At 59.3% G+C, this 17335-nt stretch overlaps 2 protein-coding genes across 2 annotated transcripts in view; both read left to right on the top strand.

Moving 5' to 3' along the window:
- The first annotated feature begins 944 nt into the window (after window positions 1–944).
- Window positions 945–15378, top strand: TIE1 (tyrosine kinase with immunoglobulin-like and EGF-like domains 1). Its single transcript, XM_010193171.1, is given in 26 exon segments — window positions 945–1015; window positions 3758–3825; window positions 4316–4618; window positions 7042–7152; window positions 7258–7413; window positions 7511–7642; window positions 7899–8039; window positions 8248–8321; window positions 8323–8395; window positions 8759–8904; window positions 9106–9250; window positions 9499–9657; window positions 9831–9968; window positions 10056–10346; window positions 11258–11548; window positions 12562–12705; window positions 12708–12742; window positions 12949–13159; window positions 13307–13417; window positions 13521–13711; window positions 13840–13953; window positions 14098–14168; window positions 14419–14459; window positions 14582–14678; window positions 14932–15031; window positions 15307–15378. Coding segments are annotated over 26 exon segments (3486 nt in total).
- A 329-nt stretch (window positions 15379–15707) lies between these two features.
- Window positions 15708–17335, top strand: part of MPL (MPL proto-oncogene, thrombopoietin receptor) — a gene marked incomplete at its 3' end in the record, with an annotated part of 6866 nt that continues 5238 nt past the window's right edge. Inside the window, 1 exon segment of the mRNA XM_010193172.1 lies at window positions 15708–15822. Coding sequence (XP_010191474.1) covers window positions 15708–15822 — 115 coding nt within the window.

A 17335-nucleotide genomic window follows, 5' to 3' on the forward strand; every position in this document is an offset into this window, starting at 1 on the left:
CCAGGGCATGGGCGTGCAGCAAGCCTGGGCTGAAGAAGCTGGGGCTGAGGCAGGAGGAAAGTTTCCTACAGGAAAATAAAAGTCTCACTGCGATTCAAGCGGAAAGGTGTTTAAAACATGCAGCAAACAGGCAGGTCTCTGGGCCTAGCAGTGCCTCAGCAGCGTTGTCTTTCCAGCATCAGGGATTCACTGATAAAAACGTGACTTTTTTAGTCCTTCGGGGCTTCTCTGAAGGTCCTAGAGGATAGGGGTTCCCCACCACCTCTGGCATCCTTTGCACAGGGCCACTGTTCATCAATAGGGCTCCCCGCCAGCCCTGCCATGGAGTCAGTGAAAATCTGGGATATCATGGCCAAGCAGCATCTTGTGGGTGTTTGCAGGCACACGGTTGGGTGAGACGTGCTGCTGTGCCCACAGATGCCAGCGTGGGTGAGTAGGCAAGGGCTGGGAGAGCCACAGCCCAGGCAGGGGAGGCACTGGCAGTGCCCCATGCCGCTTTGCCTCTGCAGCAGGAGAGAGCCCTGAGCTTTCTTCCCCGCTCTCAGCTCCCCACTCCATACTCCCACTCCCACTTAGCAGCAGGAAACCGCTGTGGCTCTGCAGTTTCCACGCCGGCAGCAGCCCCGACAGGGCGGCCCCGCTTTCCCCAGCTGCCAAGGGTCTCCTCCACAGGCGCACGTCCCACCCTTTCCTTGGGGAAAGGACTTCCCAGCAGCCCGTCCTTGATCCTGCGAACATCAGGGATCACACACATAGGCAGACATCTGCCTGCTCCCCCACTGCCCTGCCGATGTGACTGGGCGGGCTGGGGATGCTCGGCCACCCTGCTCCCAGGCTGCTTTTACACCTGGTGGCAGCAGCCCTTAACTCAGCCTTGCAGGACCTCCCCAGGACCTGCCATGCACATCAAACAAAACAAGCAGCCAGAAAAGCAGGGCTAGACAATGTCGCTGAGGCAGCCCAGCCCATCAGTGAATTTGCAGGGCGTTTGCATTTCCTATCAGGAAACGTATCGGTGCGTTATGGTTTCTGGCATGCGGTGCCGTGCATTAAAACGTGTAAATGATAACAAAAAGGGGTATTTTTGTCACTTGTTTTGCTTTTTTTAAGTCTGTCATGATTCAGCAAAAAATTGAGTTCTGTGAATTCAGCAGAAATTCAGGTGCTTTCAGTGTGCTGTGGGTTGGGCAGCTGGAGCTTTCCATATTACCATATATCCAGATGCGGATGAGACCACATCTGCAATATTGGGTCCAGTGCTGGGCCCTCAGCTCAAGAAGGACAGGAACTGCTTGAAAGAGTCCAGCAGGGCCACAAAGATGAGATGCTGCAGGGAGTGGAGCATCTCCTGCTGAGGAGCGGCTGAGGGAGCTGGGGCTCTTGAGCTTGGAGCAGAGGAGCCTGAGGGGTGCCCTCATTCCTGGGGATCCATTGGGAAAGGGCAGTGTCAGGAGGAAGGAGCCAGGCTCTGCTCTGGGATGGCCAATGCCAGGACAAGGGGCAATGGTCCCAAGCTGGAGCACAGGAGGTTCCAGCTGAAGATGAGGAGAAACTTTGTGAGTGTGAGGGTTATGGAGCATGGCCCAGGCTGCCCAGAGAGGTTGTGGAGTCTCCTTCTCTGGAGACACCCAAAGCCCTGGCCATGTTCCTGTGTGACTGCTCTGGTGATCCTGCTCTGGCAGGGGTTGCACTGGATCAGCTTTCCAGGTCCCTTTCAACTCCTAAGATTCTGTGATTCTGTGATATTACAAGAGAGCAAGTGTGGCAGGCTGCTTCGGCTGAGGTCAGCTGCACCCTGCTCCCTGGTTCCTCCTCTGCAGCTTCATAAAGTTAAGCTGGGGCTGTAAGGTCCTGGTTGGGTCTCACCACAAAACCTCCCAGAGAGGTTCTCACCCCCACCTCCAATTCGAGGGGTCTGTACCGATGGACACCTCTCATCCAGGTATTCTTGGAAAAAATGCAAGGGGACAAATCAGCTTGGGTCAGATCCCTCAATGGATCCCTGAGATCTCCTGGGCATCGCCTGGTGTGGAAAGCTGACCCCAGGTGACTCCCATTCCTCAAAAGAGCAAAACAACGTCCTGGTTCCCCTCAGGCAGGGGTCTGCAGTTGCAAAGCCTTCCAGTAACGCATCTTTGTTCTGTGTAAATAACCCCATTCCCAAAGCGACCCTCATGTCAGAGGACATTTCACACTATAACTCACAGCCTTGTGCTCCGCATTTACAGTACAGCTGTGCCTCAAATGCCCCATAGGTCTCCCAAAAACAGGGCCCCTCACCTATGCACAGCCCACAGCTAAGCTTAGTTTTCCAGGAAAACAGGGGGCAGCTGCATCTGGTGTCCATCTTTTTGGGGATCTCTCCCTCCCTCCTGTCGTGGGGTGGCTGGGTGGCTGTGCTGGGGGAGCCCCTGGCCACTGCCATCCCTCGCTCAGCAAGCCATGGGCACTGCGTGGCCTCGGAGCACGCTGTAAATAGTCGGAAGCGATGAATGGATTTCCCCTTCCTCTCCATGTGTGCTTTAGATTTTTGGCCGGATACGGCGTGGGCTTGGGACACACCAAAACATGAGGCTCGCTCCCTGGCAGCCCTGGCTTTCACATGGGAACAGCTTGGTTTGTGAAGCAGTGTGAGGTTTGGTGGGTGAGGTTTGGTGGGTGAAGCTTACAGTGATTTCCTGGGAAATGTCTTTCGTTTGCCAGGGAAAGACCTCAGATCCACTGGAGAATGGGGCAGCCTCGCAGGAGGGGTGCGTGTGGGACCCCCTGAAACTGGGGAGGAAAGTGAGGCCATGCCGTGCCCATGCTGTGCATGGGAAAGTGCTCGGGGAAAGCCAGGCTTTCTGTCACTTTCTGCTTCCTCCCAGATATGTTTACTGCAATATGGAGGGTTTTCTCCCCCAGCAGTGGCCAACCTCCTGTGCAAGTTGTCCAGTTTTTCATCGCCCTGTCTGTTCTGCCACTCAGCTCCTCTCAACCCAAAGGACAGCCCTGTGACAGCCGCTGCAGGCTGGAGCCAGACACCAGCACAATGTGGAGCCCCTGGGGGGCCGTGCCTCGGCACCTCCGGCGGGGGGAGGCCGCGCTGCCACAAGGTGTGTCCGGCCTCAGCATCGCCGCACGCCGCTCGACGGGGTGGGAGCCTGCTTGGGGCAGCTCCTGGAGTCAGGGCCGTCTCTGAACAATGGGTGGAGAGCAGGAAACGCCGCATGGGAAACAGGATTTGGCTCCGCCGCTGCCGCCAGCCACGGCCCCTTGGCCCCTTTCCTTTCCCTGCTCCAGAGAGCCCTTCCCACAGCCGGCAGCCACGAGGCTGCGCTGAGGGAGCGGGGATGCTGCCGCCCAGGCGGGCTGGGACATGAGACCCTCTGCACAGCGGGCAAGGCGTGGGGGTCAGGACACCTCCCAGTTAGGCTGGGGGCTCAGCATGGCTTTGGGAGCCCTGGACATGCAGCTCTAGCCCTGGGAGAGCTGCCACCAGGCAGGGGACCTCAGTGGCCTCTTCACTACCAAGCAGCTGGGTGGCCACCAAGCCCGCGGGGACGGTGACATCTTCCTCGCTGTACCCAGGCTATGCTCCAGAGGAGGTGGTGGCGGCTGCCCCGGACGCCGAACAGCAGGGCAGAGACAAGATGGGGTGCATGGGCTGGAAGCAGGGATCCTGAGGCACCGCTCACGTGGAGCCTCTAGGCAGTCGCTGCCCCTGGCTCTGACCCCCGCGGCTGGGACATGCCGAGGATTTTCTGACCCGTCACAGATTCGGGACACGCTCCAAGGACATGGGAGTCCAGCTTTATCTTCTGCTTCTCCTCCCATGGCTGGCAGGTAAATGTCCCCTTTTCCTCTGCCCCAGGGAGCACCCACTGCCCTAGAGAGGCTTGGTGGGACGAGGCAGCTGTGGGAGCTCAGTGGCGCCATCAGAGCAGGGTTTGGAGGGAGGAAACATCCCTTTGTGATCGGCCATTTGGAGACATCGGGGCCAGCAGTGCCCTCCCCTACCTGCCTCTCACCGGCATGGGGCTGGAGTGCAGGCAGCTCGTGGGAGAAGAGGGGCCTGGGGACCCCCACCCTACTGCACCGGCTCATGTCAAGGGGGTGAGCCTGTGGGGCTCTCCAAAAAGAGAGTGGAAATGCCCACTGTGTCATCCCAATGGGTCTGCGCCCGACCTGGCTGTGCCCCGGCTGTGCCTTCTGGGCTGGGGGTGGCAAAAATGGCCTGGAAAGGGGGTGACATCTGGGTGATGGGGTCTGGCCCTGAGGCAGGCAGCTGTGCCCTTGTCCAATTTTGATGTGCCCTCGTGCTCTACCACCCCAGGGGCCATCCTGGACATCACTCTGATTGCCAACGTGCAGAGCCTGTCCCACTCCGACTTCTTCCTCTCCTGCGTCATGGGGGAGCGCGATGTGAGCTACCTGCAGATTGAGCGGGAGAACAAGATCGTGATGACACACCCCAAGACGGGCTTCCAAAACTATCGCAACCGCAGCAACCACGTCCAGGCCAGGGGCTTCTCCATGGCCGACCTGGTGGGGATCCTCTACTGCCTGGGACGCACCCCGACCGAGCAAGCCCAGGTGGTCTACGTGCACAACCGCCCCGGCACCAACAGCCACAACGGTGAGTGGCTGGGGGAGGCAGCAATGACCCATGGGCAAGGTTTGGGGTCTGCTGGCACTGGTGGGGTGGAGAGGAGAAGGGTGTTCAGCTGGAGGAGCCCCATGGAGGTGTGTGGGGATGGGTGGCAGCGTAAGCAGCCAGTTGGCCTGGGAACGGTGCCCAGGAGCAGGGCAAGGTCCAAAAAGAACCAGGGCACCTTTTGTGGAGGCAATGTGGCCTGGAAATCATTAACCAGGTTAGGGGGAAGCCTATGGGAGCTGTGCCAGCCTCGTACCCCCATGGGGAGGGGGTAGCACCAAGGAGCATCTCCAGCAGCCTCCCTGGGGCTGCAGCGATGGGGTCTCACCAAGAGGCACTGCCGGGGTGCGCTGCAGATGAGTCTTGTCTCCTTCTCCCATTTTGGGCCATATAAGCCAAAAGTACCTCCCCAGGCTGGCCAGCAGTGGGGACAACACCCAAGGCAGTGATCTCCCAAACTGCCTTCCCACAATCTCTGCTCCCCCTGTGCTTGGGACTTTGTAAACTATTAGTACTGAGATTTTTTGTGATAGGTGTTTCCTTGACGATGCTGTCTAGCTTTTATTTATAGTCTTGGCTGAAACAGTCAACTTTCCTGGAATGAGATGAAGGGGATACAAGTTTCCCTGCCCCTGTTAATACACAGCTGCAGCATGTTGTTTTGAGCATCTATGATATCTCCAAGCTGGGCAACAGAGGCTGCCGGTGGGGTCCAAGCATCCCCCAAGGAGCAGGGACCAGCTGGATCTAAAAATGGCATAACCAGGCCAAAATACCACTGTGGGGGGGCTGGTCAGCATCCAGACCTAAGCCCCTGCGGGAGCTGCAAGTACCAAAAAAGTGGCTTTTTTTCCAAGTGCCAAACAAGCTGCTGTTGCTCTGTTTAATTCAGAGAAGGAGAAGTAGGGAAAAAAATGAGGAAGATGAATCAAAGGAAAAAGTAACCCAAAAAAATTACATCTTTGCAGGGGGAGGGAGGTCTGGGTACAGAACCAAGCAGGGTGCTCAGTGGGTGTCGTGGGTCCTGTTAGGCCCAAGAGCGCACAAAAGCAGCCAGGATGATGAGGTAGCGGGTGGGGAATGCTGCTAGAGGAAACCTGGCATCTCCCAAAAGGTCATGCACAAAGAAGAACACAGGAAGGATGATAAACTTTGGAAGTTTTGCTGTAAAAACACTCTAAAACAGACCAAAAAGGTCATGAGGAGCCATTTCAGAAGTGTCGAAAATGGCAATAACCTATTTTTTAGAATACGCAGATAGGTCATTGCAGAAAAACAAAAGTCTTTTATTTTTCCATCCATGTGCATGATAGAGAAGCCAGGGAAACTTCTTGGTGGGGAGCTGTCTCAAATGCCAGCGCTGATAGCAGGAGAGAGGTGACAAAACAGCTGAGTGGAGCAGGACAGCGTTGCCGGGCCAGGCTTGCCATGAGCAGGGCTGTGGGGTATGAGCGGGCAGCAAGGCTGCTGTGGGGCACCAGCCTTTCCTAAAAGCTTTCTGCGTCAGGAGTTACAGGCCTGTAAAGCTAAATTGGAAACAGGCAAATGAGTGGAAACTGTAATAAAGAGCAGAATTTGTGGTTATGTGGTACCTAAGGTAGAGGCAGAGTGAGTTTGCAGTAGGGGGGTCTCCAGAGCGGCAGAGGTGAGGATGCTGTGTGCGACCCGGTCGATGCTGTCTGCTCGGGTTTCTACAGAAAATTAAGAAAATTCCCTTTCAGAGGCTCTTTAGGAGCAACTTTGCACCCAGGCGGTGGCAGAGGTGGTCTCTGTAGAGGCAAATAACTGAGTATAAGACAAGGAGCAAGAATAGGAGTTAATTTGTGCTTCTTGTCACGCGGGGAAGGCCCCAGTGGTGTGGCACAGGGTCCCAACTAGAGGGATAACACCTGACTTGGGAGGCTCCTGCGCTGCAAACCACTGAAGGTGGGGAATTACTGGGATATGTGACCTCCGGTGGTCTTCCCCCGGTGTCTGTGGTGTGTACCACTTCTTCCTGGGCCTCTCCGGGGCAGGATGCAGGGCTGGATGTGCCTTAGCTCCAGCCTGGCGTGGCTACTTCTTAGTGTGAGCGAGCTGGCAGGGCCTGTGCCCTCCTTTGTGTCTGTACTGGCACGCCCAGGGCTTAGTTTCCCAGGCCTTAATGTATTTATAGCCCCGTCTGTGGGCTCCGGCTGACTCACATTAACACCCTGAGAGTTCATTGCTGCTGCACATCCCAACAGCTGGGTAATCAGGAAAACAGCCATGACAGGGCCACCGGTCCCGTGGGCTGGCGTGCATCCCTCCACACGCCTGCTTCCCCTCACCTGGATGGCTGGGCTGGGGGTGCTGGCGCTGCCCTTGGGTGCGAGTGCTCTGGGGGCTGACTGCTGCTCAGCCTGCTCCTGCTCCTCCCTCTGCAGCTCACCTCTTCCCAGTGAAGGCCACGCAGTCCGTGAACGTCGCCGAGCCGGCCACCTTCTCTGCCAAGGTCCTCAAGAGGAAGGAGACAGACGTTATGTGGAAAAGAAATGGCAAGTGGTCCTAAGAGCATGGGGCTGGGGCTGCTCCCAGTCAGTGCTTGGCACCAGCCCTGGGGGCACAGGGGGGCTCTGGGGTCACTCTCTTTTCCCTTGCAGGTACCTACTACCAGACCACAGACCGGGGCGAGGTGAGGGGTGACCTTGTCACACTGACGCTCCCCAATGTGAGCGTGACTGAAAATGGGGTCTACAGCGCCACATTCATGGGGGACAGCCCTCTGTGGAGCGCCTTCTACCGCCTGATCGTGAGAGGTGAGCGGAGAACAAGCTCCTTGGGACACGAGGACAGGCGGCTGTACCCTGTCCCTCAGCTTGCTGCCACCCTGCGCCCCCTCTGCTCTCTCTGCAGCCTGCCCCGCGAAGAAATGGGGACCGTCCTGCCAAAAAGACTGTCCCGACTGTCTGAACGGTGGTGTCTGCCACGACCATGTTGGTGAATGCGTTTGCCCTCCTGGGTTCATGGGCACCCGCTGTGAGCGAGGTAGGTGCTGAGCTGCCCAGCAGCAGGAGCTGTGCCCAGGCCACGCATGGGGACCTCGCTGCACCCCCGGACCTGGGTACTGTAGCCAGAATCTTTGTGTGCATCCCCAGTGCCTCCCTGCCTGTGGTGTCCCCTGTTTGGGAGCAGGCCTGGACCATCCACGTCAGCAGGACACAGCTCTGTACCTGCTTGGGGTGGAGATAGGGGGCTCGGGGCGCCCTAGCTGGTGCCATGCCATGCACGCTTGTTTTTCCAGCCTGCCGGGAAGGCCAGTTTGGCCGCAACTGCCAAGAGACATGCCAGAGAGCCCAGGGCTGCAGGGGGCTGAGCTTCTGCCTGCCGGATCCCTACGGCTGCTCCTGCGCCTCAGGCTGGAGTGGCTCCCGCTGCAACCAAGGTATGGGGATGTGGGCATCCGTCGTATCGCTCATTCAGCCTGGGCCTCTCCCAGGACCCACGCAAATCTCTCCTGGTCTGAGAGTTGGCACGGGCTGAGCAGTGCTGCTGCCTGCCCCAGCTGCCCATGGGCTCTGTCCCCACAGTCCTGTGCTGTGCCAGCCCCACGCTGTGGCTGGGGGTAGCAGCGAGCTCTCCTCTTCCCACAGCCTGTCCGCTGGGATACTACGGCCCCGACTGTGCCCTGGGGTGTGCCTGCCGAAATGGAGGCAGGTGTAACCGGCTCACCGGGCGGGGGTGGCCTCAGCGGCTGTGTCTGCCCCGCAGGCTGGCACGGGCAGCCCTGCGAGAAGTCAGGTGAGGTGCAAGGCCATGGCAGGTTCCTGTCCCCACACTCAGGTGGGCTCCAGCTCCTTCCTCACCGGTCACTGTGGGGGAGCTGTCAGCTACTGGTCTTGCCAGCCAGCTCAGCAGCCCCCCTTCCCTGCAGAAATAGTCCCCAGCCCTATGGAAACCAAGGCGCTGCAGGGGGAGCATCTAGTCTGACCCCCTGGGATTAGCTGTGCCAAGAGCATTGCTGAGCCCAGCACGTGGGATAGGGATCAGGGCTGGATCACAGCACCCAGTACCGCCCCCCAGCACAGCTGGGACCGGGGTTCCTCTCCTTCTCATGCCTGGGGATGAGTGGGGCCAGCCCTAACACCAATTTCTCCGTGCCAGACCGATTCCCCCAGATCATCCAACTGGCCTCAGAGCTGGAGTTCAACCTGGGCTCTGAGCCCATCGTCAGCTGCGTGGCCACTGGCAACCCGCTGCCTGCCAGTGACAGCGTGGAGCTGCGCAAGGCTGACGGCACTGTGCTCAAGGTACCGCTGCCTGCCTGGCGCCTGCTCCCCACCGCCCCGTGCCCTCTGCCCACTGCCATCCCCACACATCAGCCCCAACCTGTGTTGCTGGCTCCCCAAAAAGCATGCGTTTCCTTGCCAGTCTGCTGGGCAGCTCCAGGCCAGCACAGGGAGCTGGGAAGCTGAGCCAGGGAGCTGATGGCACCCTGTGTGTGCCCACAGCTCATCAAAGCCATCATCGAGCCAGGGCAGATCACCTGCGAGTTTCAGGTACAGCGCCTGACGAAGGCGGACACGGGGCTCTGGGAGTGCCGGGTCTCCACGACTGGGGGCCAGGACAGCCGGAAAGTCAAGGTCAACATCCGAGGTGAGGAAAGGGTGGTGGGACAAGTGGGACGAGCTGGGGCTGCTGACAGCAGGGTAGGGCAATGCCACCTCCACTGCTCACTGGACTGGGTGGCACCCATCTGTGCTACAGTGCCAGCAGATGGGTGTGGGTGATGATAAAAGACTTCCCTGACAAAGCTGAAAGGAGACAAGAGGTGGTGGATGTCCCCACACTCTGCTCCTCATTGTTCACAGTCCCACCAGTGTCATTCCCTCCTTCCCCCCCAGTGCCACCAGCGCCCTTGAGTCCTCCCCGGCTGCTGGCCAAGCAGAGCCGCCAGCTCGTGGTGTCACCCGTGGATTGCTTCTCCGGTGACGGACCCATTGTCTCCATCAAGCTCCTCTACAAGCCCAAGGACGACACCTCAGCTTGGTCATCTATTGTGGGTACGTGTTTGCTGGGGCAGGAGGGTCACAGGTAGGACCTGCACCAGCCAGTGGAGGTCTGGGGTGGGCAGAGGTCTCCATCTGGGGACCCCTGCAGTGATGCTGAGGAGGACGACAGTGGCAAGGCAGTGTGGGTCATGGGCACGGCTTTGACTTGTTCTCTTGTCCAACAGTCGACAACAGCGAGAACATCACCCTCATGAACCTCCGGCCGGTGACTGCCTACGTCGTCAAGGTGCAGCTGAGCCGGCCAGGGGATGGTGGGGAGGGCAGCAAGGGGCCTGAGGCCATCATGGTGACCGAGTGCCTTGGTGAGCCCTCATCTCCATCACCCACACCCTGACCCTAACACTGACCCTAGCCTTGTGCATGAGGTTTTGCTACCTTTTTGTTCACAGAGCCCACAGTCAAGCCTGTGATCGAAGGTTGGTCCATAGAGGAGAAAAACACGCTTCATGTCAACTGGAAATTGCCAAGTAGTCATGAGCCAGCACACGGGTTCATCGTCCACCTCTTTGACTCTGCGAAGCGGCTGGTGTGTGAGAAAAACATCACGTCCATCTCTGTGCTCTCTGCCCGCATTGGGGACCTGGAGTTCAACAAGGAGTATGGGCTGGAGGTGCTGGTCTACCACTGCAACAGCCTGGGACCCCCTTCTGACCTCTACAAGGTCATGATCAACAGCAAAGGTGGGTCTGGCAGCGCACAGGGAATTAACACAGGGAATTACAGTCATAAATCAGTTATAAATGTAACAGTAACCACCCCCAGGTCCAGCTGCTTCTGTACCCCAGATAGCACATGAACAGCTGCTTGGGGGGAAATGAGTCCTCATTTCCCCGCTAGATCCTGCAGTCTCCAGCACCAAGCAGCTGAGAAACATCCCAAGAAAAATTTCTCTCTCCTTGATTTGCTTTAACCTCACTGCCTGGTAATTTTGCTGGATAGTGACTGGGGCTTGGGGAGATCTGCAGCCCCTCCTGCAGGCATGAACACACATGCAGACCTCCGCACGAATGGAAGACCATGGTGAGGTGGAGCATAATCCTGACCAACGTTTCTGGGAGCCAAAGGGGAAGGAGTGCACGAGTCCTTCAGCAAGGCTCCATGCTGGCCACTGGGCACTGGGAGGGCTGGTGGGCATCAGGCTTGGAGGATGTGAGGGTTTCTCCGCTTGCTGCTTGTGAGAGCTTTGTGTGGTTTGGGGATTTGGAGTTAGGCATGTGAGCAGGATGGAGAAGACTGAGAGGAGATGATGGGCATGACAAGACACTCATAACCTGCTGTGTGTGAAGGAGGGTTGAAGAAGGAAAATATCCCAAGAGCTAGTTAGTACAGAGACATGACGATCCCTGAGGCTGTGAGCGTTTGTGGGTGCAGTCCTGCCCCACTGTACCCAGCAATGCGCTCCCAGCCCCAGGGTCCATGTCCAGCTCCTTCTGCCTCCACCTAAGGGCCAGGTGACCCTGGAAGTCCCTCAAACCTGGCACAGCTTTGGTTGCCATTGCCATCCATGGGGTCAGGTCGTCCAGGCAGCACTCAGCCTCTGCAGCACCAGAAGCCCCATCCTGGGGCTGACGCTCTCCTCTCCTTGTCCCAGGGCCTTCTTCCCCACGCTCGCCCTCAGCAGAGGCCGTGTCCGACACCGCCGTCAGGCTCTCCTGGCAGGTCCCTGAGTACCCCAATGGGGGCATCACCAAGTACATCGTGGAGCTGCAGCAGGTGGGGGGCACCAGCGAGCCCCAGTGGATCGACACCGACAGCGGCGCCGAGACCACCAAGATCGTCGGGGGTCTCAACGCCAGCACCAGCTACCAGTTTCGTGTTCGGGCCAACTCCCATGTCCCAGGGGAGTGGAGCCAGCCCGTGAAAGCCAGGACCCTGGGGGATGGTGAGTGGGGTGTCCCAGCAGATCGCAGGCTCATGGCTCTGCTGGAGCTTGAGCTCAGCATCTGGGTCAGCAAAGAGCGACCGGAGCAGCTCTGAAGCAGTAGCCCAAACCCAAAGCACTTATGAGCATCTTCAGCAATCCTGCTCCTCCTAGTCCTGACAGGGTAGGGGTGGCATGGTGGCACTCACAGAGCACCTCTGCCTTGGCCAGAGGGTGACTACTCTGCCATGGTAAGACCATATCTGCAATATTGTGTTCAGTTCTGGGCCCTCAGCTCAAGAAGGACAGGAACTGCTTGAAAGAGTCCAGCAGGGCCACAAAGATGCTGCAGGGAGTGGAGCATCTCCTGCTGAGGAGCGGCTGAGGGAGCTGGGGCTCTGGAGCTTGGAGCAGAGGAGACTGAGGGGTGCCCTCATTCCTGGGGATCCATTGGGAAAGGGCAGTGTCAGGAGGAAGGAGCCAGGCTCTGCTCTGGGATGGCCAATGCCAGGACAAGGGGCAATGGTCCCAAGCTGGAGCACAGGAGGTTCCAGCTGAAGATGAGGAGAAACTTTGTGAGTGTGAGGGTTCTGGAGCACGGCCCAGGCTGCCCAGAGAGGTTGTGGAGTCTCCTTCTCTGGAGACACCCAAAGCCCTGGCTGTGTTCCCGTGTGACTCCTCTGGTGATCCTGCTGTGGCAGGGGTTGCACTGGATCAGCTTTGCAGGTCCCTTCCATCTCCTCACATTCTGGGATTCTGTGATAGTGTGTGAGGGCCTAGAGGAGCAGGGCAGAGCCAGCACATAAGGAGCCAATGGCTGGACCCAGAGTTGGTTGGAGGTCCAGAAACCAGCAGGTTTGGTGGTAGGGCCCAAGCGGTGCCACCCTCACCCCTGAGCCACCATGGATGCCGCTATGGTGTCCTCATGGCGTCCCAGGGTGTTGGGAAAGAGCTGCAGGCTCTGTGTTTGGCCACCCATGCAGCCTGGGCAGGGCTCAGCCGTGTACCATGACCCCCATCCCTCCTCTTGGCAGGAGCGCTGAGCGTCCCACCCAGCCTGGGCAGCCAGAGCACGGAGCAGGCAGGAATAGACCAGCAGCTGCTCTTGGCCATCGTCGGCTCCGTGTCCGTCACCTGCCTCACCATCCTCTTTGCCCTCCTGGCGCTTTTCCTCCTCAAGAACGGCGCCGCACCTTTACATACCAGTCTGGCTCGGTGAGTGCTGCCTGCCCCGCCAGGACTGTGTCCCCAGCTCCCCACGTCCTGTCCCGATCCAGGTCACGCTCCGTAGCCTCCAGTCCAGATGCAGCCAGACCTCACTTCCACATGGAGAGGGTGCGGAGCCCGCCCTTGCCCACAACACCTGCCCGCGGGCAGAGGGGTGCCCGGTGCCTAAAACCTCACCCGCTCCCATCTGCCAGGGGGAAGAGACCATCCTGCAGTTCAACTCGGGGACCCTGACCCTGACACGTCGACCCAAGCCGCAGCCCGAGCCCCTCAGCTACCCCATCCTGGAGTGGGAAGACATCAAGTTTGAGGACATGATCGGGGAGGGCAACTTCGGGCAGGTCATCAGGGCCATGATCAAAAAGGACGGCCTGAAAATGAACGCAGCCATCAAGATGCTGAAAGGTGAGCATGGGGGGAGGTGGGCAGGGTGGGCTGGGGGATGCAGCTGTGCCCAGGGCTGAGGAGGGAGGAGGCAGGAGCTATCGGTAGAGGAGCAGAGGAAAGGCCTTTCTTGAAGGACTGAGGTATCCATCCCTGCTTTGCTTCCAGAGTTTGCTTCGGAGAACGACCATCGGGACTTTGCTGGGGAGCTGGAGGTGCTGTGCAAGCTGGGCCATCACCCCAACATCATCAACCTGCTGGGTGCCTGTGAGAACAAAGGTGAGGGCTGTTCCCCTCTCCCCAGCCCCATGGCTCTTGCCCCGCTGTGTATTCCTCTTTGCTGAGGAAAGTCCCACGAGCCCAACCTCCTCCTACCCTCCAGGCTACCTGTACATCGCCATCGAGTACGCTCCCTATGGAAACCTCCTCGACTTCCTCCGCAAAAGCCGAGTGCTGGAGACGGACCCAGCCTTTGCCAAGGAGCACGGCACTGCCTCCACCCTCACCTCCCAGCAGCTCCTCCAGTTTGCTTCGGATGTGGCCAAGGGGATGCAGTATCTGAGTGAGAAGCAGGTACATCCCCAGCAAACCCCCCCAAAGCATCCTTTCCCAGGGGTCTGGGGACTCCCTAGCAGTGCACAAGACCCCAGGGGCCAGCAGGAGGGTGCATGTGGCTCCTGCTGACTGCTGGCCCCTTGCAGTTCATTCACAGGGACCTGGCAGCCAGGAATATCCTGGTGGGAGAAAACCTGGCCTCCAAGATTGCTGACTTCGGCCTCTCCAGAGGAGAAGAGGTCTATGTGAAGAAGACAATGGTGAGGCAGGAGAGAGACATCTCCATGGGGCCTGCACCAATGCGGTGGGCAGCACCCCTTGGCAATGGGAATACCCCACTGTGCCAGGACCAGCTGGTGGTGGGGATGTCCCCCTCTCCTGACGGCCACTCTCTGTTTCCCCAGGGCCGCTTGCCAGTTCGCTGGATGGCCATTGAGTCCCTGAACTACAGCGTGTACACCACCAAGAGTGACGTGTAAGTCCTGCAGGCACAGGCATTGGGGTCTGGAGCATGGCTGGGGCCGCCTCCATCCCTCTCTGGGTCTCCTGTGCCCCTGGGGTTGTTGGTGCTGGGATGCCCTTGCTCCTACAAGAACAAGAGGCAATGCCAGTGCATCTCCTGGGTGAGCTGCTGGCTCGGCCCACTCCACCCTGGGCTTCACCCCATGCCCATCAGTGGGGTGCAGCTGGGGGCCCTGTCACAGCCTTGGCTTCTGCACTTTCAGGTGGTCGTTTGGCGTCCTGCTCTGGGAAATCGTCAGCTTGGGTAAGGCTCTTCTGTGTCCCCTGCCTCCACTCGGGTCCCTGCAGGTCTCGTCCTCCTCCAGCTCCTGAGGGGACACCTGGGGACCGTCCCCACTGCAGCCAGCTGTGTGTCTCTGGCTGCAGGGGGGACACCATACTGCGGGATGACGTGCGCTGAGCTCTATGAGAAGCTGCCCCAGGGCTACCGCATGGAGAAGCCACGCAACTGCGATGACGAGGTGTAAGTGGGCAGAGAGCCCCCATTGATGGTGGCACCCACATCCTCCTGACCCCGCTGCCCAGGGGGGCTCCCACCCAACCGTGGTCGCTCTTGTCTGCTTCCCCGCTGCACCGTGGCTAGGGGATGAGCTGAGGTCCCACACCCCAGACACCCTCCCCAGGCTTTAGTTTCCTGCCTGCTTCCCCCTCATCTCCCAGAAGCAGCTTTTTCTCCCTCTGTGCACGCTGAGCCACCGCTGGCTCTCTGCCCCCAGGTACGAGCTGATGCGGCAGTGCTGGCGCGACCGCCCCTACGAGCGCCCACCCTTCGCCCAGATCTCCATGCAGCTCATCCGCATGCTGGAGGCCAGGAAGGTGAGTGATGGTGGTGTTCGTGTCACCCCAGCTTGGTGGCAGGGATGTCCACCCCGCACGGGGCTTGTCCAAATGCTGGAGCATCCTTTGGGCTCATCCAGCAGCAGAACCTGCATGACCCCACTGTGCATGGTGGTAACCCCAGCATCACTTTTTGGGTGTGGGGAGCCCCATCACCTCTGCCCCAGGGCACAGTGCCTGTAAGTGTGCCAGTGGGGACAGGAGGTAGATGGGGACACTGTCACAACTGGCTCCTAACTGGGGTTCCTCCACAGGCCTACGTGAACATGGCCCTGTTTGAGAACTTCACCTACGCGGGGATCGATGCCACCGCCGAGGAGGCGTGAGGCCGCGCTGGCACCGCACAGAGGGGCGACATTGGCCCCAGGCCTGCTGGGACAGTGCTGTGGGGATGAGGGGCTGCGTGTCCCTGCCCCGGGCCTGAGTGGCCGAACACCAGTGCCCCTTCCTGAGAGCCCCTTCGCCGCAGCAGGACTGCGCCGTCTCCTCCCTGGCTGCATACTCAGGATGTGCTGGCCAGGCGAGCACATCACCAGCCACCAACGTGGGCCCACGCTGCTGTGGGACGTGCCGGGATGGCACTGAAGGACAAATGCCAGCAGGGCGTTTGCAGCGGAGCAGGTCTCCCAGGAGCCAGAATGATCCAGGACACAGAATGACCAAGCCTTGGGGTGAGAGGGGAAGCAGCGAGCCGGCAGCTCGCGGCCTCCACGGGGTTCTGGTAAACGGGGCTGCGAGCATCGCTGCCGGCGTGGGACAGGGCCACCCTGGTGCGTGCAAAGGGACAAGGGACAGCATTGGCTGCGCACAGCTCTGTGGTAACCCTTCAGAGGTGCCAGCTCCACTTTATGGACAATAAATGTAGTGCAACAAGCAGCCGGATTGAGGAGGGGAGGTAGGGGCCCAGCTCTTCCCCCCTGACAGCACCAGAGAACAGGATGTGGGGCCCTGATGCTCTGCTGTTGTGGTGGTCTCCTCAGGATCCTGTCCCCCTTGGGGCCCCCTGATGATCCCCAGGGATGCCCCAGCACCCCCAGACAAGCCCCAGGTCTCATCAGACTGTGGAGATGGGTTTTCCTAGTATCCAACTGGGATTTCTGTCCCCCTGCTGCAGTTTAGGACTTGTTCCTGTCCCCCTGGACATGAAGAACAGACTATGGCCATGCCCTTCCCACCCCAGCCAGCCACTGCCTGCCCAGCACTGCACCAACACGGGGTAACTTCCCACATCTTGCAAGGGGACAGTCATGTTCCACCGGCCTTGAACTTGTGCCTCTGGGTTGATTTTCTCCCACCTGCTGGTCCTTCGAGCATCGCCTGGGCTCTGTGCTGACCTTCCCGTGGGAGCTCCTGCCCCAGGCTGTGGTGCCTCATCCTGCACTGCGGCCGTGTGTTATGGTGACAGTGGGTGGGCTTCAGCTTGCTCAGCCCTAGGCGTGCCATCCAGCTGCCCATCCAGCCATCCTCTGTGGTCTGCGGGAAGCAAAGGCTGCTGCCCGGAGTCTGGTATCCCAGCTAAAGGCAGGGACATTTGTATTTGCCCTTCTGGGCAAGAGTCTTGTTCTCCCAGAAGGTGTTTCAACCCTGTCAATACCATTTTGATATCCCATTCTGGCCTCTGGTGCTCTTTGGTGTCAACTGCAGCCATCAGTAAGCAACCTCTCTGCCCCACCACTGAGGTCCCCAGTGACACAGTGATGGGAACTGCCACCTCTGCACCTCCTCTGCTGCCGTCCACGAGCAGCATCTGAGGCAGCATCACCAGCCCTGCTCAGACCAAGGGCTTTCTGCCTCCTTGACAGCAAACACCAGCAGCCGGATGGAGAAGGAAGTGGGACAGCTTTGACAAAATTTGACTGTGACAAATCGGTGCTGGCTGTTCCTGTCTCCCTCAGTGCCCCCCGTGCTGTCCCCAGCTGCAGGACAAAGAGAAGCCAACCTGCCCTTAATGTGATGGGGATGTGTGTGCGAGTGGCTCCTCACACCCTGGCTGGTGCTTCCTGGGCTGTGTGGGCCCTGCCAATGCCCCCTGTGCCTGCAGCTCCCCTCCCAGCTCAGCCATGGGGGCAGTGCCACTGGGCCCGGCAGAGCAGAGCCAGCACACACTGGTGCCATGCAGCACAGAGTGGGATGGAGCCAGAGCAGCCACCTCGTTCCCCATGCTCCCACATGCCTGCAGCCCCCAGCAGCCTGCCCTGCCCCGTTTGCCCCATGGGGGGGCCTCCTTGGTTTCTCAGGAGTTGTTTTTCTTCCTAGTCCAGCCTCCCGGCGTGCCGGTAGCCA

The sequence above is a fragment of the Mesitornis unicolor genome, unplaced genomic scaffold (assembly GCF_000695765.1).
Source record: "Mesitornis unicolor isolate BGI_N332 unplaced genomic scaffold, ASM69576v1 scaffold35419, whole genome shotgun sequence".
Classification (NCBI taxonomy): Eukaryota; Metazoa; Chordata; class Aves; order Mesitornithiformes; family Mesitornithidae; genus Mesitornis; species Mesitornis unicolor.